This window comes from Tetrahymena thermophila (assembly GCF_000189635.1).
Source record: "Tetrahymena thermophila SB210 genomic scaffold scf_8254381, whole genome shotgun sequence".
NCBI classification, from domain to species: Eukaryota; Ciliophora; class Oligohymenophorea; order Hymenostomatida; family Tetrahymenidae; genus Tetrahymena; species Tetrahymena thermophila.
Genome location: NW_002476165.1, coordinates 1 through 24,238, shown reverse-complemented (window position 1 = coordinate 24,238; position 24,238 = coordinate 1). Strand labels below are relative to the sequence as shown.

At 21.2% G+C, this 24,238-nt stretch overlaps 6 protein-coding genes across 6 annotated transcripts; all 6 read right to left on the bottom strand. All coding sequences in view use genetic code 6, as the record gives it.

Moving 5' to 3' along the window:
- Positions 1-239: 239 nt before the first annotated feature.
- Positions 240-6,367, bottom strand: TTHERM_01266100 (transmembrane protein, putative; the record flags this gene model as incomplete). The annotated part of the gene is made up of 2 exons (XM_001024449.2): positions 240-517; positions 574-6,367. The coding sequence occupies 2 exons, from the start codon at positions 6,365-6,367 to the stop codon at positions 240-242; spliced, it is 6,072 nt and encodes a 2,023-aa protein (XP_001024449.2).
- A 134-nt stretch (positions 6,368-6,501) lies between these two features.
- TTHERM_001266093 (hypothetical protein) lies at positions 6,502-7,748 on the bottom strand (the record flags this gene model as incomplete). Its single annotated transcript, XM_012800125.1, has 2 exons — positions 6,502-6,529; positions 6,592-7,748. 2 exons carry the CDS (start codon positions 7,746-7,748, stop codon positions 6,502-6,504), a joined length of 1,185 nt encoding a protein of 394 aa, XP_012655579.1.
- A 658-nt stretch (positions 7,749-8,406) lies between these two features.
- Positions 8,407-9,239, bottom strand: TTHERM_001266091 (kinase domain protein; the record flags this gene model as incomplete). Its single annotated transcript, XM_012800124.1, has 2 exons — positions 8,407-8,444; positions 8,636-9,239. 2 exons carry the CDS (start codon positions 9,237-9,239, stop codon positions 8,407-8,409), a joined length of 642 nt encoding a protein of 213 aa, XP_012655578.1.
- A 2,302-nt stretch (positions 9,240-11,541) lies between these two features.
- Positions 11,542-13,614, bottom strand: TTHERM_01266090 (Serine/Threonine kinase domain protein; the record flags this gene model as incomplete). The annotated part of the gene is made up of 4 exons (XM_001024448.2): positions 11,542-12,771; positions 12,824-12,931; positions 13,005-13,289; positions 13,396-13,614. The coding sequence occupies 4 exons, from the start codon at positions 13,612-13,614 to the stop codon at positions 11,542-11,544; spliced, it is 1,842 nt and encodes a 613-aa protein (XP_001024448.2).
- A 1,086-nt stretch (positions 13,615-14,700) lies between these two features.
- TTHERM_01266080 (hypothetical protein) lies at positions 14,701-17,385 on the bottom strand (the record flags this gene model as incomplete). The annotated part of the gene is made up of 5 exons (XM_001024447.2): positions 16,411-17,385; positions 15,321-15,403; positions 15,095-15,261; positions 14,975-15,037; positions 14,701-14,918 (listed from the first exon to the last, which is right to left on the bottom strand). The coding sequence occupies exons 1-5, from the start codon at positions 17,272-17,274 to the stop codon at positions 14,701-14,703; spliced, it is 1,395 nt and encodes a 464-aa protein (XP_001024447.1). The 5' UTR covers positions 17,275-17,385.
- Positions 17,386-20,188: 2,803 nt separating this feature from the next.
- TTHERM_01266070 (protein phosphatase 2A regulatory B subunit, B56 family protein) lies at positions 20,189-22,593 on the bottom strand (the record flags this gene model as incomplete). Its single annotated transcript, XM_001024446.3, has 2 exons — positions 20,189-21,267; positions 21,990-22,593. 2 exons carry the CDS (start codon positions 22,591-22,593, stop codon positions 20,189-20,191), a joined length of 1,683 nt encoding a protein of 560 aa, XP_001024446.3.
- Positions 22,594-24,238: the final 1,645 nt, after the last annotated feature.

The window sequence follows — 24,238 nt, the reverse complement described above, 5'->3', positions numbered from 1 at the left end:
TAAAAAATATTTGAATAACATTTAAAGAAGTTTTTATAAATTACTAATAATTAATTTTTTTAATAAAATAAATTTAAAAAAATAGTTGAATAACTTGAAATTAATTTTAATTTTATCAATCAAAGTAAAATAAAACATAATATCTATACATATATATATATAATAAAAATAGTTAACCTAATATTTTTTATTGAACAAAAACATCTACTGAAAAAAATTGAATTTTTAAATTATAAATTTCACTTGAAAATAATTTCTTTTTATAAATCAGAATCTTTTATACTTTGACTTAAAATACTTTATTTAGGTGAAAAACTATAAATCAAAGTTTTCTTAGGATCTTTTTCTTCTGTATTCTAAGAGTATTCTGTATATTCTAAATTGTCTGTATCTTAATCGTATACTTAATTTTATAGTTTCAGCAATCTAAAATTAGATGCCTTTTATAAACTATTTTCGATTACTATATCTGTCTTTAAATTAAATTTTCTTTACAGTTGAAATTTTGTTGATTCATCTATTATTAAAATAATATAAATTAAGATTAAATTATAAATAAAATTAAATTCTTACTCTAAGATAATTAAGAACTTGGAGAAAACTAAGAACTTGGTGATAACTAAAGTAAGTGTTTTGATGTTGTTATTTAGAGTATATTTTGTTAAGCTTTACTTTCAATTATTTTAGAAATATTTTTGAAAACAAATTTCCATCGAAGGTAAGTTTTAAAACTTATTCCTTATTTTAATAATTGTATATATATTTTTTAAGGTAAGAGTAGCTTTAATATTATTCTTGATAATTTACTAACGATTGTACTTTAATTATTAGCTTTGAAAATGATAACTATTATACTGCAGTAAATGAAAAAAAAGAAATCGATAGCAACTATTAATACTTCTATTGCTATTTAACTATTTTAGTTATCAAATTAAATTAAAGATAAGTAAATTTTAAAACTGATTAAAAAACAAGCTAATGTTTCACTAAAGAGCATTTTTTTAGATATAAAAGGGTCAATCAACTTGACCGTATATATGTACAGAGCAATCAAAATCAAAGAAGAGCTGGCAGATATAATTTAATAATCTTACTAAAGAAGAGTTTAAATATAGATCAGTGTTATTTTCAAGTATATTCTAACAAATTCCCAATAATAAAATTCATTTTTTAATTCAATGTAATAATAACCATAATTGTATTTAGTTTTACAATAATTAAGATGGTCTTTTCTTTTCTTCAGTTTCAGCAATAAAATTAAAGGTAAAATGCTCCAGAAAGATAAGATAATAATAGAATAAGGAAATATAAATTTTATTAAATCTCTGTCATTACAATTCTTTGTTAAATCATATGGATTAAATTATTCGTTACCTATGGATTAGCAAGTCAAAGATTTACTAAAATAAGATATTTGACTTATCTAAAAATAAGCCAAAAATATGTGGAAGAAAGTAAAGTAATAGCAATTTTTTATGATTTTTTTAAATTTAAATTAAAGTAATTTAATTATCAATAAAATCATAATGAACAAAATCAAAGGAATAAAGAACTAAACTAAAGAATAAAATACAATTTTTCCATAATATCTTATAAGGCCTGAATCTACCATACAATCTATTCCAAGGCTTAACTATCTATTTGCTTATCCAAAAATGTTATTTAAGAAATTTATGTTTACACCTAATATTAATGGTTAAGGTATCAAAAGTGAAGATAATTAGTAATAATTTATAATTATTTTTAGATAGAACCCAGATTAATCTTAAAGAGAGTTCTTTGAGATCGGTAAAAGCTAAATGATCCTTAAGTAATAGCATATTTAAGAATATTTAAACTATTTCATAAAAATAAATGTTGTGTATAAAAAATATATTATCAAACCTAAAAATTTTAGCACAAGATATACCCACTAAATTTATATTTCATAGCATTCTTAGCATATACCTTTTGCAAATGCCTCAGAGAAGCGGTTACCACTCCAAATTTCTCCTAAAGTATCACATTCTTGGCATAATGGTCCTATATACCCAACAGAGCAGTAGTTTATGCTTTCAGGATTTTCTGCTTGGCAAGATCCAACATTAGAATTACATTATAAAATCTCATCTGTAAAATTATTTTTTCTCCAATACCCATTTTTAAGCTAAATACTTGAACCTTGACATTTGATTGCTGATAAAGGACAAGAACTACATTCATTTTTCTAACCTGATTAATTATTTTATTCAGACAACAATAAAGATTGTGGATCAGCTAATTAATAAGTCCCTTCAGAGCACTACTTACAAGTATTAATTTTTTAAGTTTGTTATTGGATAATTTCTCCTATTTCGCATTTTCTAAAATTAATTATTAGCAAAATGGATTACTGTTATTGTGATTGTAAGTAAATGCTTGAATCAATTTATAAATATTATTCTGTCTATAATACTCCTTATATTTGTAATCCTGTTAGTTAGAATGCTTAACTACTACTATTATATTAATTGTAGTTTAATATCTTTTCTCCAATCAGTTAAGTTTATGTTGTATCAAAGTTATTGATTGAAATTTATATACTTTTTAGTTCATTTTCAATATCAAGAGGGTATTCTTAATTCAATAATTTTTATAATTTAAATGAAAGTTATCGCTTGTAATTATCAATGATATAGATTTTCAAGTCTAGTTAGCCGCCACTTTAAAAATTATTAACTTGAGCAATTGATTAAAATTAAAATGTGAAGTGATTAGTGGAATAATACGATTTATTCTAAATATAATTTAATTCATAATTATTAAAACTCTAAATTTAATCATTCTATATTAAAATTTATTATAGATAACTAGCAGAATTATCACCATACAACTCTGCAGTATTATTTATAGCATTTTAATAAAAAGGGTATTTAATAGGCAATTAAATATTATTATCAGTTGATACTATTCTTAAACCTCCACCTATTAAGGCTCTATTTCTTATTATTAAGGTAGATTAATCAAAGTTAACTGAGCAATTTGCAATATTTTAGAAATATAAAGCTCCACCGCTACTAAGCGCAGTATTTCCTTCAAACCTAGTCTAAGAAATTTCTATTAAGTATTGTATATTTTAGAAATAAATAGCTCCACCATTTTAGGATATATTGTTTTCAAATGTGCTTTGATAAATATACACATATTAAGATTAAGTTATTGAGAAGCAACCTTGGTTACTTTTATAGTTAATATTTTTTTTTGTGATGATTGAATTTTAAATGTAGAAAAGGTTATTATTTTGTATTTAATTAGATATAATATAGCTATCTAATATCTAAATTTCGTCATTATAAAGTACTGTAAGTATATTGTCAACAACACATTGATTTTTTGATTAAACTAATTAGATATTTAGATTAGAACTGAAGTATAAATTATTCAATAGCAAATATTAGCATCCAAAGAAATTTAAAGCTGATGATGCATCATTAATAGTTATTTCTTAATTTAATTATCTTTAATTATTTTATTATTATTAGTTATTCTATTTATTTTAATTAGCTGTAATGTTAATATTTGATATTGTTATGTTGTTAACTTTAGTGAAAGTAAAAAATTAACTCAAATTAGTATTGTTTTGAATTTGAACTTTGTCAATAAGAATAGTTTGTATACTTGAGAAATTAAAAATGTTCATTGAAAAATTTTACTCAAAATTGTTTGATGATATTTCTAAATTATATATGTACACTCGAGAAATATTCATAAATTTCAAAAGGTTTTATTATTGCTAATCATTTGATTAACTGCATATTTTTAATTATGAAATTTTCAGGAAATTAATAATAACTTGAGTCACATTTTATATTAATATCTGTGAATTATCTATGCATTAATTAGATATACTTACATTCTGCAATTAAATTTATTAAGTATTCTAATTAAAAGTAGTTATTACTCCATATGTAGAGTTTATAAACTAAAAATCATAATCATTTATTTAAAAAACTGGTTTTTAATATGATTAGAATGTATTGTTAGAAATTGAGAGGTTTCTAGTATTATCATCAGCTGAATGTAAAATGAATTAAGAATTGACTTAATTACTCTAAGAAATAAATTAATTAATATTACTAAACTAGTTATCACTGATTTGTAAATATATTAAATTTGTCCATTATTATTAGTTTTAGGTAGATTAACCTGTTTACGTATTAATTAAAGTTTGTTTTGGTTAAATATTGCTAATTTTTTACTTTATCTCTTAAATATCATTTCCTGAAATAGAAATAGAGCATCTAGATATAGAATTATCTTAATATATATTTAGACTATAATTATTTTCAAAAACTCCAGTTTAATGTAAACCATAGATTTTTAAAAAACCATTTTATTATAAAATATATCCTAAAAGTCGAGGATAATTATACTATTATTATGATATAAGGATGTTTGTATTATCTTATATTAAAAACACTTCATACTTGTATATGAAAAATATTATTATAACATTTTTATTAGCTAGTATATAATCTGTTATTTAGTCATGTTAGTAATCTTTTTTAATTACTGTTAATAATTTAATGTCCTCTAAAAGAGAGTAAATATTTACTTAAAATTAACTGGAAATAATTATGAAATCTTGTATTAGTTTAATTTTGTTACCTTAATAACTGGGTAATGGTAAATATTGTTCTTATTTATTAGAAGAAGTGTTCCAAACATAACCCCATTTTTATCCACTAAAAAAAAAGAAATACCTTTAAAAAGTATTATCAAAATTAAAACCTACTAATTAGTATTGAGTTTATTCAGTTACTAATGTTATGAGATTTACTTATTCTAAAATTAATTAATTTTAAGTATCAATTTTAAGAACAATTCCACCATTCGTAACAAATAATCCAACTTATTTAACATCATCTAGTATAATCGTTATTATTTAAGTATATACTTAATTTTAATTTAAAATACTATAATATTTATAACTCTGCACATTTAAGTCATATTGTAAAACTTAGCCATTACTTAGCCCTACAAATATTAAATCAAGATTTAAATTTTATTTATGTTAAGTAACAATTACTGATTAATCCAATTAGATCATTTTTAAAATCTTAGCTTTTTAAATGTCGTAATGAATTATTTATTTTTCATAAGTTAAATACACATTTTATGATAAAAATTTATGAAATCCAATTTGTTAAATAGAAAAAATGCTTGGTGAAGATAAATCTTTATTAGAACTTTCATATTGATAATAAAATAATATAGAATCTTTCAAAGCTATTATTAGGGTATCTTCAACAATACTGTATGTTAAATCCACAATTTAAGAACTATTTAATTTACTGACAAAGTTGATATTAAATTTAGAGTATCTAAATATGGTATTATCATTATTAAAAAACTAGAATTCTATCGTTTAATTGTCAATTGGAATGGTAGCAAATAAATTAGCTGGCTCAGATATCTAAGATTCATACTCATATGCATATAAGAAATTATCTATGTAATAAATAGAATTAGTGCTATAGACATACATATCATTAGTAATGTTATTAAAGAAATAACTCACAAGTTATTCATTTCCATCATAAATTTCAGTAATTTTAAAATTTGTTTTTATTTAAATACTTTATTCAAAATGATATAAATAAATATTACCTTATTAATCTAAATAAAAAATTATACCAGCATTGTAATCGAAATCCATTTTTAAAACTAGTCCTTATAGATTCTAAGAAAATGGATTATTAATATTTTATATATTTTTCATTGTTAACGTATCATATATATATATCTAAGCAAAAAAATTATTTACACAATACAATGCTACTTACTGTAAATATTCAATATAAATAAAATTTACTATGCTTATAGACTATGGTCCTATGTAATTCTAGTATGGCTATTGGGTTATTCTGTCAATAAAATAAATATCTATTTAAAAAAAAAATAAGTAATTAAAAATTTTAAATTTAAGAAATCTTACAATTAATAGATTGAAATAAAATAGCAGTTGAATATAAACTGCAGCTTGTAAAATTTGTATTAAAATTATATTTTGTGCTGTAAGAACCACTATAGCTGTATATCTATATTAATTCTGCAAATAAGAAAATGGATTCATTTTGATTATCTAGACATATTTAGTATAAATTTTAAAATCCATTTACATTTACTGTCTGTTTAGAAATTTAATTGATACTTTTATTGATTATGGCTAGGTTATTTTTATTTATGCTACAAACAATTATTTTTTTTGTACCCTTGCAATATTAGTATGAAATATTAGGTTATTATTCAAAAATAGTTTATAAAAGATTTAATTAAAAATCAAACTAAAGAATACTACTTCCATAGATATAAAATTTGTTATATGTAGCATCATAAATCCATCCATTAATTTAATTCATACCATTGTAATAATATTTCTTGGATTGCATCTATTTATATACTACAAAAAGAAGCTCTTAATTATTCCAACAAACTAGGTTCTGATTATCATAGGTTAACTTAAATTGAGTAAATGGTCTGTCAGTCCATAGTTTTGGATTTAATTACTCTATGAATTGATTATTAAAAGCATAAAAAGATGTAATTTATTGACTAGTTCGTACGAAATACATACCAATTTATGCACTGTGTATTATTTCTTGTATTTGGTCATTATTGGATTTTAGAATTTTTTCAGTTGAGAGTTTTTAATATCTACTTTTTGAATTCTTACTACTGAAAATTAACCCAGATTTAGTTCCAAAATAGTTAACTTAATTTAATTTTTATCCCACTGCATCTTTTATATAAGTAACTCCATAATCTTGATATAAATATTCATGCCCACTTACATAGGTAATATTTCTTTAAATATCTATCTCATACTCTTTAAGTAAAGTATTTAATTAATTAACTAAGGCTCTCTTAACTTTATAAAATGTATATCCATAACTATTAATTGCTTTTTAAGGTTCCTCCAATTAAGGAAAATATACATTACTTATACCAAACATAAATGGTTTATTATATTATTTAGAAATCAAAAAGGTAGTATAGAAACCTTACTAAATTGCATAACCTGCTAAAAAATAAACTAATTAGTCGTTAACAACTCTTTTTGCTATAATTGCTGCTTTTAATTAAATATTATTCACAACATGGACTAAATTAAGTGATGAATTATAAATCCAGAAACTTCTTTAATTATCAAAAATAACAATCTCATCTACAAAATAGTTGTTAATAATAATGTTTTAGTCAGAAGTATAGTTAAGTATAAAGTTAATATATTAAATTGTACTTACAGTAGAAATAGTTGATAATAAAATTGGTTATTATTGATTTAGATCTATTTAGTAAACAGATATTTGTTGAGATTTCTAAATTATTAATTATAGGTTATTACTTAAAGACATATTAAAATTATTACTTGAAAATTCATTCTAGCACTATAAAAATAAACTAACTAGTTAGGAAGAAAATATTTAAATGCAATTATTATAATTTATTGCTAATTTATCATAATTTGTAACTATTTGAACAATATTTGTTAAATTAGTCAGTTAGTTTAATGTTATTTATGAAACTGGATCGATGAGGTATATCGATTAATTCATTAAGGCAATAATTTTATTATCATAAAATCTCTCTAGTTGCAAGCATTACTAGTTATTATAATTTTTTTTTACAATAAGGTCTATTTATATTCCTTTTGAAGAATCATAGAAAATTATATCTCCATTTTAATGACAAGAAATAAGAATTTAAGGGGTATAGATTTATACCATAGAAACAACCTTACTTGTAGGTGTAGGAAAAGGTAGAGAAAAATTTTCTATTAGAGCCATTTCTAATTATTACAATTAAGATATACTTTTCTGAATTACTATTATGGATAAAGGAGTAAAAAAAACAATCTGAAAAGATTAAGATTGCGTTAAAGTTGAATTATCTTGATTTATTAATATTGTTTTTAATTATTATTAAGGAGAGTCTAGTTATATTACTTATTCTAAGCTCGTATAACCATTAGTATTATTATTAAAGTTAAATAAATTTAAATATTAGTTATTATTTAAAGCAATCAGCTAATTATTAATTCCTGAGAAGTTTCCAATTTCAAAGTCTTAAATTTGAATTTGATTGTTATTTATGATAATGTTTGTTTTTTTTAAATTTTAGCTATAATCAAAAAGCTAATTATTTGAGAGAATTATTAAATGTACATCATTTGAGTTGTCTTATGATTAAATAATTTTTACCTTTTTAATTTATTATTATTATAAAACTAAAGAAGATTATTATCCAATAATATCTAATTAGATAATAGAATTATTTAACACAATTAAATAACTGCTATCTTGCGTAATTTAAATTATTTATAAAACAGGATCTTGATTTTATAATTTACAGCTAAATAAGTATTTTTGACTTAAAATATTTTACTCATTTTGAAAACTTAATTAAAAGATGAGCAAATTTGCCTATTCTTGAATGAAAAAATAACAATCAACTATTAATATTAATTAACCAGCTTAATTTATTTAAATTAAGTTAGATTGTTGTTATTTTTACTAATTTAAATTGTAAATTATTTAAAAGCTGCAATTTTATTCTTCAAAATTATATATTGCCATATACTGATTAAGATAAACAATAGATTAAATTTATTAACTGTTCCAGAATTTTTCAAGGCTAGAGCAAATTATCAGTCTATTTTCGTTTATTATATCCCAAATGATGATTTAGTAAGTTTAAGTTATGACAAAGACAAATCCATTCATGTTAAAAACCTTTAAATCTCCTTAAATATAATTTAAGTTCTTGATAAGATATAATCCATCAATATTGTAAAGAGATAGGTATCCAATTTAAAGAGCAACATAATACGTTTTTTAGAAAATAAAAAAATCTAAAGGAGTTCCAATACTTTGAATGTTAAATTGTGTAGAGTAGGATGAAGAGCATTGAATTTATTCTTAACATGTATTTGTTGCGTAGTCTATATCATAAAGAGGTTTACAGATAGAGAGGCAATTACCAAAAGAACTATTATCTTATTAATCATCAACTTAAAAGAATTGATTTGGTTTACATTATTAATATTGGCAAATATTGTTTGTTAATGTGTATCCTTGTAAGCATTGCAAACAAGTATTCTATGTTAGGTTTGAAAAACAATCTTAGCATCCATTACCGCAAAGGGAACTAGCTATTCCAACTTTGATTATTACTTAAATTATAAGCAAAACGATAAAATTATTGTTTACAGTTTTCATCTGATTAATTTTTTGTATTTGATTATTAAGGCAAATCACTTAACAAAAATATAAGCTAAGCTAACTTTTTGTTCACAAATTTAGAATAAAATGAATTCTTAAACAAACTAAGAGATTTATATTTTTTCTTTTGATAATTAAATTTCTTTCAATTTATTATTGGTTATATATCAAATTGAATTCTGAATCTATACCTTTGAATTTGAGATGCAATTGTTTCGTACTTTTGTTTAATTAAAAAATTCAAATGAGCCAGCTTTTTTAGAAAAAAAAAATTATGTTAAAATTGTGTTATAAATAAAAGTACCAATATGTTTTTAAATGCTGTAAATTAGTAAATTGATTTAGTATATACTCCTTTTATCAAATAGACTTAAATGTTTTGATATTTAAAATGATATTTTAGTAAAGAATAAAATAAAAATAATATTAAATGTTAAATACTTAAAAAACTAAATAAATTGTTGATTAAGTATATTGTTTAATATTTTCGCTTGTTATTTTTAAGTTTTAAATATTAAAAAGCAAGCAAATTAAAAAAGTAATTATTGATCTTTTAAAATTCAAATAGATAAGAAAATAAATTCTATTTGAATCTATTTTATTATTATTTAAATGAATATTTATTTTGTTTGAATAATTAGAACCAAAAAACAAAATGTAAAAATGATACTCTTATAAATATATAATTAAAATGATTCTAGAACAGATTTTAGATTATTATTCTATCTATCCATTTTTATTTGAATTTAATTAAATGCTTCTTACATTGTATTTAAATAAAATTTTTTATTACTTTAAATGCTTTACTATCTCATTTTGACGAAATAAAATAAAATTGAAAAAAGATTTTCAAAATAAATCTTAATTAAATATCTATATAAGAAAAATGTAAGATTTTACTTGTTATTTTTAAGTTTTAAATATTCTTTTCTTAATAAAATATAAAAGCAAGCAAATTAAAAAGTAACTATTGATAATTTAAATTCAAATATATAGAAAAATAAGTTATATTTGAACTTGTTTAGTTGTAAAATAAATTAAGCACTTATGCATTTAAAAAGTTATTATCGCCACGTCTTATTTTCAAAAATAAATTTTTGCTAAGGATCTATTCACTTTCATTTGAATTTAATTAGAAGCATCTTATATTATATTTAAATACATTTTTTTATTACTTTTAATACTTTATAACTGATTATGATGAAGAAAAATAAAATTAAAAAAAATTTTCTATTAAGCCCTCAAACGACTCACTATTTTACAAAATATTTTGTATATAAATTTATAATATTAATTTAAATTGAATTGTTATCCTCAATACAATCTTATCGAAAAATTTGATAGAAGCTAGGTAAGATAAGAATTTGATTTGAATCTATTTTTAATTAAAATTTCAAAGAAATGCCTTAAATAATATTTACAAATAGTGCTTCTTAAAAAATTGCTATTTAAATTATTATTTATAAGATTTAAAAATACTGTCTAAAACAAAAATTTTTAGATGTACACTTTAAAAAAGCATTGTTTTTTATTCTTTATAAATTAAGTATCAAATAGGTTTTATTAAAATCCCATATCTTTTCTATTTAAATTAAACATTAGTTTAATTCTATTTGCATCTAAGATTTTTTAATTATTATGAAATAAATACAGTTAATAAATGGCACTCTTTTATAGCTGTTATTTGAGTTAATTTTTTTAAAATTTTTAATGAAACAAATTAAAAAAAGGTTTTTTTGATTAATATTTAATTTACATAAAATATTAATAATATTTTATTAAAGCTTTTTTCATTTGAATTTAAATGAATACTTTTTTTTTATCTAAATCAAAATGCTTACAACAAAAATTATAATCCTTCTGACTTTGATAAGCCAAAAGTTTAAAATTATATTCTTTTAATTTTAAATTAATAATAAAACAAAATATTTATTTAACAAAATTCGGTTCTTGAGGAAGATTTTTTAAAACATAAAATATTTTACTTTAAATATTTTTTTTAATTATATATAAAATAAAAAAAATGGAAATAAAAATCTATCTATTTTTATCTTGAAAAAGTATAGAAAAATAGTAATATTCAATATAAACAATTCAAATTGAAGTAAGTAAATTTCTAATTACTTACACATAATATGTTGTTATTAAAAGTAAATTTTTCAACTTTTAGAATTCATAAATTAAATTTAGCCAAATTAAAAATTATAAAAATTTTATTATTATTTTGAAAAATAAATAAAACTAGAAATAAGAATTAATTATATACTTTCTTTAATTTATTATGTTAAGTAAATTTAAGTCAAGATTTTCTATTTTGAAATATTTTAGAGTACTTTATATTACTTCCTTGAGATATTTCGCTAAGACTATCATTAAAAATAAATTTCTCTTTGTATTCGTTAGCTGTTTAATATTTTTTATTTTTATCAATATCTAATTAATCTATTAGCTTTTCTAGTTCTAAGATATTTCTTTGTTTCTTTTCTTTATTGAATTCTCCGAATATTGTCCTTCTGTTGTTACTTGTTGTGCTAATATCGAACTAGGAGCTTTACTTTAGCATATTAGATCTAATTATAGTAGTTGATCTGGCGGAAATATAACTTTAATAATCCTTTCTCTAACAATAACTTGGTAAATAATATTAACCTTGTAAATCTGTTGCTTTTTAATCATTTTTTAAAGGTAAATCTTACAGATCAATTGTTAAAGTCTCTTTTTCATTATCAGATGCCATTCTTGCTAGTTCTCTCTAATAGATTGAAACACTTTAAATAATAATTTTCTCTTATTATGGTTTTTTAATTTAACTCACTCCAACTTAGAAAGGTAATTGAGATTCTTTGATGTCTTCTAAGCTACTCTTTCTAAAATTATTTTTTTTATCCATTACTGGATTTATTACATTTAGGTTTGAATTCCAATCAGGCAGTTAAATTGTATTTTAATTGTTGTATTGTATATTCTAAGATGTTTTTTCATTTTGGTTTACATTTATATTACTATTAAAAAATATATTTAGACTTGTTTTATTAACTGGAGCACTTTATAAATTATTGAAAGTTTTTGAATATTATTACTGTTTCACTTAGCTGCTCATAGCTCCTTTTAAAAGTTTTTATGTTTACAAGAGCTCTTACTCTTAATTTAATTTCTATGACAAGATATTCTGCTCATTATCTTAAAATTATTAGAGAATTTAAGTGGGATCTTTGTAGCCAGTTTTAGCTTTCATTTAGAATATCCACACATGGGCTAAAATCCCTTAAATAGATATTCTTTTTTCAGGCACGTAAATGAGTATTTAACTAATTAAATCTATAGCAGAAGGGGAAATATGGCTATCAAAAACGATGTGGCCTTAATTAATTGTATTCTTATAATATTCCATTCTTTCGTCTTCTCCGAGTTCAAAATTTGGCTTAAAAGGAGTCCTGCCATGCAAAAGCTCATATAAAAGAATACCCAATTACCATATATCTATCTTATAATCGTAATCTCTTTCAGTAATAGTTTCGGGTGCCATATACTTTTAATATATAAACCTTAATTAATATTAGATATTAATAATAAATAAATACTTCAAAAGTACCACAGAGAGTATTCCTTCTATTTTTGGTTATCTCTGCACACCATCCGAAATCACATAGTTTGATATTATCATTCTCATCTAGCAAAAGGTTTTCTGGCTATTTATGATTTATTAATACATATTTAGAAAATTATATTTTTTAAATATAAAAATTAATTAATTTTTATCACTTTAATATCTCTATGCATAATTCCTTTTTTATGAAGATAATCAATAGCCAAGCAAGTTTAGTAGAAGTATTTGAAAGCTCTAGCTTCATTATACTTAAAATCTTATAGAAAGGTTTCTGAAACGTTTTTATTGACTGCATAATCTAGAATTATATATATTGCATCTTTATTAATAAATGCATCATGCATTTTTATTATATAAGGATGCGATAATTCTGGATGGACTTTTACTTCTCTTTCAATTATCCTTTTATGGGTTAGTGTCTCAATGCTGCTCATCGGAATCTATAAAATTTATTTAAAAATTTAAAAAAATGCTCTAAGTAATATTTTTTAGATAGTTAAAGCCTTAAAATTTATATTGCTGTATATAACAAATATCATTACTTACTAGTTTCAAAGCATAGAGTTAATTAGTTTAAATATTTTTGATGAGCAGAACGAATCCAAAAGATCCTTCACCAAGATTTATTTTATTCCCTTGCTAATCAATAATAAACTGAAATGGCTGAGTATTTGTGAATATTCCTCTATTTTTTATATCTATATTCATTAAATTTTCAGCCCCATCTTATAAAAAAAGGTTATCGTTTCCAAATTAATTATTCATAATCCCTTCTGTAAAAAAATATTTGATAATATAAAAATCTTTAATGATTACTTTGATAATAAGCAAATTTAATAACTTCTTTATTTAATAAAGAATATTAAAAATTTATTCAAATATTGAATATCAATTTGGTTAGTAATTCTTTGAATATTTTTCAACTTAAATAAAATAGAATATTAAAACTTATAATTAAAAGTTATATTAATGCATCAAAAATACATACATATTTTTTTAAAAATCATAAGAAAATTTAAAATGCATTTTAATTTTCTTACATTCTAACATAATTTATTGCATTATAACATATATTAAAAATTGATACTTATATGGGTAATAATATATAATTATTTTTTATCTTATGTTCTGATATCTCTTTTTGAGATCTTTTATATGAGGTTAATTTTAATTTTTTTTAAATTTAGTGAATAATTGAATGAGTCTATTTTCTTTTAAAATACTACTCTTATTGATTTTTAAAATAAATTTATAAGGAAATATATTTTTCTTATCAAAAAATTTAAATTTAAAATTAATAAATAATTTTGCATGTTTTATTAAAAATATAATAAAAAAGCATAAAGTATTTCAAAATGAATTAAAATTTTTAAATTGAATTTAGAAATTAAATTTTAAAATTCTTAAGACGAGTTCATAAATTTATCTTACTTTATATATTTTAAGTAATTGAATTAAATTAACCTTATTGTTGAATAAAAGCTATATATTAGTTCATTAATTTCATAGAGCTAAGATTATAAATATTTTTATTTAATTTACACATAAATAAATTATATTGAATGAAAGATATTGAAAAACTTCTTCTTTGTTATTATTTATTTTAATAATTTGTAAAAATTTAGATCAAATAATTTTGGAAATTTAAATTTAAGATACATAGAGTTAATGATATCATCATAGAAGAACAAATATGATTTTCTAAATAAATAAAGATATAGTACTATAAATTGTTATAAATTTTAAATAAATAATAAATAAAATTTAGTTTTGTTGCATATGGTAATTGTATAAAAGTATTGATTGTTTGATTTATTTATTTATTTTTTTAGACTATTTTTTTTTAGGCGTTCAAATGTAATCTCTTTTCTCTAATTTTCTTTTACTGCTTAATTTTTTCTTTCTTTCTAAATCCTTGTTTTTAAATACATCAATAAGAAAATCTCTCTGATAATTGCAATAGTCAATAGATTATTTTAAATCATAATTATTCAATTTTAAAATATTAAAAACTTCCTCAGGTTTTCTAACTCCAAAAGCCTAATTCATGTATATTTCAAGTTTATTGTCTTTAGAAAGATTAAAATTATAAATTTAAAAACATTTGATAATTAATTTTGTTTACATTATTCTGAGTTTTTAAATTAAAGAAGCTAGTCTAAATCTTTGAGAACCCAGGTTTCCTTTACTAATTTTATAAAATTTCATAATTTATAAGAAATTAATTAATTAAGATAAATGATACCTTCTTCTATAGGTTTTATTTATGGTATTATAGCTTAAACTTAGCTTGAAACTAAGGTTTTATTGCAAGGAATGGTGCATCTACCCATTTTGAATAAATTTTATCTGAATTCTTTTTATCTTTGGAGCAGTTCTTCTTCTTCTACTTCTATAGCTTCAATAATAGGCCTTGATGTTATTAGAAATATTTGATTAAATATTTATAAAATACATGTATAAAATATTACCCCTCTTCTTCTTAAATAAATTTTAATGATGATTTTGTTTTTATGTTTTCAACTACATCTGTGTCATCTGAAGAAAAATTAACCTTAATAAATAAAATTTAAATTATAAAATTTGTTTGTATCGAAATTTGCGAAATTTGCTTCAAACGAAATAAATTTTGATTAAATCTCTCAATTTGTCTAACTTTAATTTGAATGACTTCTTTTATTTATTATGAAATTTATAGTTATAATGAATGGAAACTAAAAAGGGTTTTATTAAATTTTGTAATATTTAGTCAAAGAGAGAGTAGGTTTAATTTATAAATCTCACTTGATTTAACTGATTAAATGTTAACAAAAAAATAAAATAAAATTCTGAAATTTTTAAGCCTATGATTATAAAACTAGATAGCCTTATCTCAATTATTCAATACAAATTTAATTAGCATTTAATATTGTTTAAACCAATAAAATGAACAAAATTATTTGTTTAATATTTTTTAATGATAAAAGTTCTTCTGCAATAGTTTTTTTATTGACATTTATACAAATTTTATCAATCCCAATCTCAATTTTTAAACATTTTATTACATTTATCAATATTTTTTTTTTGAGTTAATTTTAGTTAGCGTAATCAAATAGAGGGGAAATTTTTAATTTCTATCTATCAATCTGTTTTTCTTGAAGAAAATTTAAATAATATATATCAAATTATGTATTTTTTTAATTAATTCTTTTACACTTTTAATAAGTAAAAATTTTTATTTATATTTTCCTTAAAAAAAATCCTATTCGTTTCTATGCATAGATGTAAAATTAGCTTTTCTTTACAAATTTTATTTATTTAGTTATTCACATTCTTTTGCATTTATTTCCAAAGCATTTTTCTTAAATTAATGCTCTAGCAGAGTTTTAGGCTCAATAATAAAATCATCCTTAATATCCGTATTATTAAATTTAAAATAATTTTTATTTGATATTTAGCATTTTTTGAAAGAATTTATTTTACTTTGCCTTTTAATTTAAATCTATAAATAAAATAGTTAATTCAAAGATGGTGGTGGGTGAAATTATTATTTTGATAAAATTATAAATAAATTTTTCTTACAAATTTTGCTTTTTATTGATTTTCATTAGAAGACGATTTACTGTTTTATTTTTAGCGCTTGCTTTCTCTTTCTCTTTCTTTTTCTTTTGTAACAGCATAAGATGAATTTACTGCACCATTTGTTTCAAAATTAGGATTTGGTAAATCTATAATATCAATTTCTGAATATTTTCCTTTTTTCCTTCTTGATGCCCCACCTTATTGATTTGAGTATTCATACAATACATTTTATTTTTTATAGCAATCCCAATCTAACAAAATATTAGCTTCTTTAAGTTATTCAATTAAGATTTTTTTCTTTTAATACTGAGTAAGAATTTAACCTTCTTCATCATGTTAATTTTATTCATTTTTTTATATTTATGACTTTTTTTTTTATAATTTAAAGTTTTGATCGAAAGATTCCTGTTTACTATCTTTATTTTCATGCAATTCGTTTTAAATTTGATCTTAAATAATATTAGTGATATGTTATTGCTATATTTTAGATTCCTAACCCTGCACTTCTTAATTTTCATTATTTAAAGAATAAATATTATTTTTTTAATCACTTTTATTCAAAAATTCTGAATCTATTGGTAGTTTTATTTTTTCATGATTTATGTCTTATATTATAAATGCATCTTAATCAGATAGCTCACTTTCTGTTTCCATATCATCTAGAGCATTAAAATTTATTGGATAGGCTTTAGATTCTAAATTTTAACTATTTGTCATATTGTTGTTTGGGTAATTAGCTACAAAAACCAGTTGATCATATCCGATACAGTTAATCTATTTATTATTAAACATGCTATATGTAGAGGAATAATATTCCTCTTCAGAAATCTATTGTAAGTCATCAGAATAGCTTTAAGTTATCATTTAATATTTTTATAAATGTTTAGTTTATTATTTTCTAAAATTTTATTTACAATTTATAATTTTTCTTAATTTTTGTAAAATTTCTTAATTTTTTTTTTAATATTTATTATTAAAATTTTCTTTCTTTTATTTATTTAAACACTAACTAGTAAAAAGCCAAATTTGATGATGAGTCACATTAATTATATCATATATTGACAAAATTTGAGTATTTTCCAGCATTTATTTTCAATTAATCCTAACTTATTTATTTCTTATATCTCAATTTCAAATTTCTTCTAATTTAAAAAATTATTCTCAACTCATTTATTTTCAAATCATTGAGTGGATTTTTTCAAAACTAAATAATTTATAAAAAAATATAAAAATGATAATATTAATTTTTTCTTATAAACAATAAATTTTTTATTGCTTAATTTAAAGAGCCTAAATATTCTTAGCATTATGAAATAACAAATAAATTTTCCATTGTTACAATTAAAAAATAAGCGTGTCATTTAAATTTCTTTTGTTTTTTAATTGATCATTTTACTTATTGTTCTATTTAAAATAAAATGTAATTATAAATATACTTTTGCAAAGTAATCAGGCATGTATAAGATAATACACATAAATGCATTTTTGTTGGAAACTAATTCATGGTAAAAAAATTGTGAAGCTCTTTAATTTATTCATTTAAATTTCTTATAATTAATTTATTTATAAAGATTCTGCGAAAAAATGTTTAGTTGAGCATTCAAGCATCTAATAATCACTCAATTTACCTAAGATATTTCTGAAAACAAATCTATATATGAATAAATTTTAATATTACAAATCTCAATTAAATTAATTAGAAGCAAACACATTTATATATATATATATGAAGCAAAAGAAATTAAAAATAAAGGGGAAAAACTTTTGTCACAAAAATAAAATTTAATAAGATAATCACTCTATAAAATATAGTAAACATATTCCTAAAACAGTAGTCAGAATAATGTTAATAAAATTTCTCATCAGTACAACTTCCCTTATATTTTTAAGAGTGAATCCATTCAAAAAATAATATTTTAGAAATTAAATTTTAAAACTTTCTTGAATTACATATAAATTTTTAAATTTCCTAAGTAAAAATGACTTAACATTTCTATTTTGTTACAATTTTATGTTAAGATTAATAGACTATTTACAATTTTTCAAATATATTTATTATTTTCTCTTTTGAAATAATTAAAATCAATAGGTTACAGTTTCTAAATTATGAACATAAGAAAAAAAAATTATGCAATTTGCCAGATTTTATTATTAATCTTTTCTATTTTTCCTTCTAAATTTTTTAAAATAGACACCTTAGTTAAATTCATTCAAAAAAATTTCTTTAATGTTACTCTTTTCTGTTGATTCCACTAAATTAAGTAAATAAGAGAAAATTGTTGTAACTCTAAAACTATTACCAACAAAAATAAAAAATATTTAAATAGCAAAGTTTACTCTGATATATTTTTAGATTAATTTTATAAATTTAAATGAATGTTTTTAATTTTTTTACATCTACTCAAAATTGTCTAAATGTAACTATTTAGAATAAATTTATTCTAAGGAAAGATTTAAAAGTAATAAAAAATTTTCATGTATCCTATCTTATGATATCAATTATTTATCATTATATTTGCAAAAAAATTTAATTTTTCATCAAAGTATTAAAGTATTGGCTTATGAATATATTTAGTTCATAGAAATATCTAGCATAAAATATGTGTTACTTGTATATAAAATAAACAAAATATTATTAATTTTAGTTGTAAATCATTTTTTTAAAAGTATTTTTAAAATAAAAAGCAGCTATTATTGTTGTTAATCTTTTGACACATTATTAATTATTTATTTTTGAATAATTATTTAGCATGAAATGTGAGTTTTTAAGAGTAATTATAAATTATAATTTTAAATAAAATCAACTATTCAACAATTAATAAACATTTAAACTTAAAATACAGATATTATTTTTTAATTATGATTTATTTAAGAATAAATTCTATATTTACTATTCTGTTTATACTTTGTTTAAAAGTAAGTCATATTTAAAAAAAATTTTATATTGATTGTACTTAGTTTTTTAGTGACTTAAAAAATAAAAACATAAATTCAAACACTGGGCAAATTAACAAAGTTTATTTTATTTTACTAAATGATTAATTTAAAAAATTTTTTTCATCTTAAAATAAATGGTGAATAAAAAGCACCAAATTTATTCAAAATTTTTTAAGTATGTTATAATTTTATTGATTTTGTTTCGAAAGAAATGATATTATCTTTTAAATTTACAAAAGTTTCAATTATAAAATTTTTTATTTTTTCATATACAGTATGGAATTTTTTAGGAATAAGTGTTTTTTTTGGCAGTTTAAGAAAATTTTGTTGATTATTTAAAGATATTTTAAATATAAAAAGTTAATTAATTGAAAAAAACAATAGCTTGAAAACAGAATTATATTCAAATTATAAATAAAATACCATTCTCAAAAATATATTTTAAAATCATTATTAATTAAATTTAGCAATATAAAATAGTTTTTTTATTTGAATCGATATCAATATGAAAAAATTTAGATTTCAATAAGATATGTTTTATTATCTTATTTAATGAGTTTTTTTATATAAACACAAAAAAAGGAAGCAAAGAAATAGATGTAAAGAGAGACATTTATATTGAATGCATGCTATAAATTTTAGATTAAAAAATAAATTATATGATAAACTTATAAAATTGCTACTTAATAGAAGTGGCATACTACAAATAAAAGGTAAGTAATTACTAACTAACTAATTATTTTAAAGAGTAATCAACTTTATAAAGGTAAATTTAAGTACATTAATATACAATCTGCTTTTATTAAGTATTATTTGCTGATTGATTCTATATTTTTATTGATCATAGGCAGAGAACGTGTTTATTATTAAGACCATTGTGTTCACCAACAATATGAGTATCAAGATAAGGAACTACAGGATCAACGAATTTAGGGTCCTTTTATTTTGCTAATGCAGAGAGTTTTTTCCATTTTTCTTCATTTTTGAGTCTTTCTTTGGTATTGTCATTAAGGAAAGCAAGGAATGGACCAGTCTTTTAGGCCAAAGCTTTTTCGTATGATTGGTAATCTATTTCTTTTAAGATAGTCTTAAGGGCAAGGAAGGAATCCTTAAGGATACGATGCCAGTGGTTATCAGCAAGTTAGGAGATAACAGGGACAAGGAGAGGGAATGTGTAGGCCTTAAAGTTACGAACTACATTCAAGAAGAATTCGTTTTCAAAGAAGCACATAGCTCTATCAGCAACTTGCAAATGTGAACCTGCAATACACTTAACAATACGCTTGAAGAGTTTAGGAATGATGTTATCAAGACGCTTGCAATCACAAACTTCAATAACTTCTAATAATTCTTACAAGAAGACGGTTTCTTTGGTTGAATTAGCAAAAGGCCAGTAACGAAGAATACCTTCAAGAAGAGGGAATGCAAGTGAAGGGTCTTTAGAGAGGAAAAGCATAGAGCAACGCATTAATTATTCATGATACAAAAGACAAGTTTAGACTTTGTGGAGAGGGATAATAACGTTTTTGAAGAAAATAACATGTTCTTCACGGAGAGGAACAGCGAAACCACTGATAATAGCAGCAAGAATATCAAGAAGCTCAGCTGCACCAGCGAATTTGTAGTTTTCATGAATCAAGGTGTAGAAAGAATCGTTGATAGCACGACGAATAAGCTTACGACGAGGAACAAGCTTAGCATATAATTTGTGGAGGATATTCTTCAAGTATTCTCTTTCACGAGGTTCTTCGCTATGGAATAATTCAAGATAATCTTAAACAAATGAGTGAGTAACAAAACCCTTTAACATTCTCACATCGATGGCTTCATTAACTATCAATTATAAGAAAAAGTCCAAAATAGGTTCAATGTGTACCCATTCAGGATTAACGTAAACTTCCTCATCTTCAGCACCAGGTTCTTTATTTTAAATAATTTATTTTAATATATTTTTTTGAAAGCTATCTAAAATGCAAAAATATTTTGGATAAGTTATAGATTTTCATATGAATTGGTGGGTGGATTGATGATCAAGTATTTGAAAAATTTGAAAATAAATAAATTTTTATTTTTAGAAATCTGTGTTTTATATTGCAAACTGCTTGATTGATTTTTAGTAAAGACAAATGCTTTAGATGCTCGTTCACTGGATTCATTTTTTATAATACTTTTTCGTTCTAAAACAGCAATTTTCTAAATACTTTTCAAATTTATTTTAAAAATTTAAACTGAACTTTTTATTTTAATTAGTAATTAGCAAGCTAAGCGTTAAATGGGCTTTACAATGGGTTTAAAAAGGAAATTTGCATTTTTATTTGCTAAATAATATGAAAAAGAAAAAGCAATTTGCTTTTATGAAGAAAATCAAATCTTTTGCAGTTTTATTCAAAAAATAAAGAAGAATTTATTTTTGATGATAATTCTTCATAAGTAAATAAATTATTTTTTATCTTTTAATTCAAAAGGCGCATCCTGTTATCAACATTTATTCAAACTATAATCGATATTATCAGTGAATTGTTAAGGATAGCTTTTTGTATGCTTATTTCATTTTAAATACAGACTCCTTTAACCGAAATGCTCATATTTACTGATTAAAAAATTTTTTATGAAAACTATCTAAAATAAGATGAATTTGCTACCAGTGATGGTTCCGTTATTTTTGAGGATAGGAAGAGGACGGAAAATATTTTTTTCAATCATTTCAATAATGAGATCAAGATGAGGAATAAATAATGATTGAACAGATGAAGGCTCGTTCAAGAGTTCGGAGAGCTCTTGCAAATAACCTAATCTTTCTCTCTTTTCCTTTTAATGCTTGTTATCATCATTTAAATCGTATTAGTTAGAGCAAAATTGGATTCTCTTTAAGAATTGATCTCTAATTTCCTTGGGTAATCTCTTGTGATCAGTAATCTTTTAAAATTACTAAGCAAGAGTCTTGTTATCCTAGGGCTTAGGTGCTGGCTTTGGAGCTTATTGAACAGCTGGCTTTCTGTTTTGCATTTCCTTTTTATTTTCTTATTAATAGCAAATAAATTAATTTAATTAATTGGTTCTTTTCTTTGGACTCTTCTTTCTTTGTTTTTATTAAGAATTTATAATTATTTATTTTATATAAATTAATCGTCTTACCCTTTTTATTGTTATTTATTTATTTAATTATTTTTTAATATTGTTGTCAGCTTTTTCTTTCTTCAAATTTTCCTATTTAATTACTAACTCTCTCTTTTCTCTCTTCCTCATATGTTATCATAACTATTTCTTCCCCTCCTCATCTGTTTTACAAATTATTGGTTGCATTCATTCATTTGTTATCCACTTTTAAAAAATCGATTCAAACATTTGTTCATCTGAATTCAGCATACAAAATGCACACATTTAAATAAATGCACCAAAATTTTATAATATTAAAAAAGTAATTAATTATAATAAATTATATTCTAGTTTAAAAATATAAAAAAATATGATATAATTATTTTACATATTTAATTTTAATGAATTGAAAAATAAATCAAATACTACAAAAATTCTAATATAATAATATGAAATAAAGTAAAATTTAAATACTTATCATTTCTGAGTTAATAAAAATTTTATTGATTTTATTTTTCTATATCCCTAATAATATGAAAATTTTAAATAGAAAATGAGAAAAATAATAAATAGTTTTTATTTGCAGAACAAATAAAATCAGTCTGACAAAATATACTAAAAAATGTTGGCAACAGTATTTTTTCTATATAAAACTTATATTTATCTTTTTATAATACATTAAAAGATTACTATTTATTCTCTATATAAATATATTTGATATTAAATTTATCAACAGATATTTTTTAAAATTATTTAAGTGTTCTATGTAGAAGTAAAGCTATTAGAATTAAAAAATAATATATTGAACAAAAATATATTATTTTTATTATTTTACTCATTTGACTATTTTTAGACAAAAAATATTTGTTTTTTAGATAATTAATTCAAAAAAAAATATATTTTTCTTTTGAATTTTTAAAAACAAAAAATATTTAAAAACACAAATAATTATTTTTAAATTTAAATCTCTTATTTATGAATAGATAAAATATTTTTATTGGGAATTAAATTTAATGAATGATTATCTTTATTTTGAGAAATCTCTTATATCTAATAATTTATTTAATTCATATCAACAAAAGTAAACTAAATTTTTAACTTTATTTCATTGTTTTTTTAAATTTTCTTAATTTTGAATTTTTGAAAAAAAATAAAATAAGGGTATTTGTATTTTAAATATATTTTATAATATTTGGAATAAACATATCATAAATACGAAATAAACTATTAAATAATAAATAAATAAATAATTTATATTTCAATAATTTATTACTGTTTTAAAAATAATTAACTTTATCTAATAAATTATAATTTTTAATTTAAAATTAGCATTACAAATAATGTATATTTTTTAATAAAAATCAGTTTTAAAAGAAAAATTAAAGAAGAAAAATTTTTTATTTTAATAAATTTATTTTAAGCATACTTAAAATATATTTTGTTATATTTATAAATAAACTTTAAAACAAATTAAAAAAATATATTTAAGCTTATTTGTTTCTTTATTTGAAGTTAAAATTTTCAATTATTAATAAATTTTCTTAAAAAATGTTTGAAATAATATTAAAAATAGTCGGGTTGGGGTTGGGGTTGGGGTTGGGGTTGGGGTTGGGGTTGGGGTTGGGGTTGGGGTTGGGGTTGGGGTTGGGGTTGGGGTTGGGGTTGGGGTTGGGGTTGGGGTTGGGGTTGGGGTTGGGGTTGGGGTTGGGGTTGGGGTTGGGGTTGGGGTTGGGGTTGGGGTTGGGGTTGGGGTTGGGGTTGGGGTTGGGGTTGGGGTTGGGGTTGGGGTTGGGGT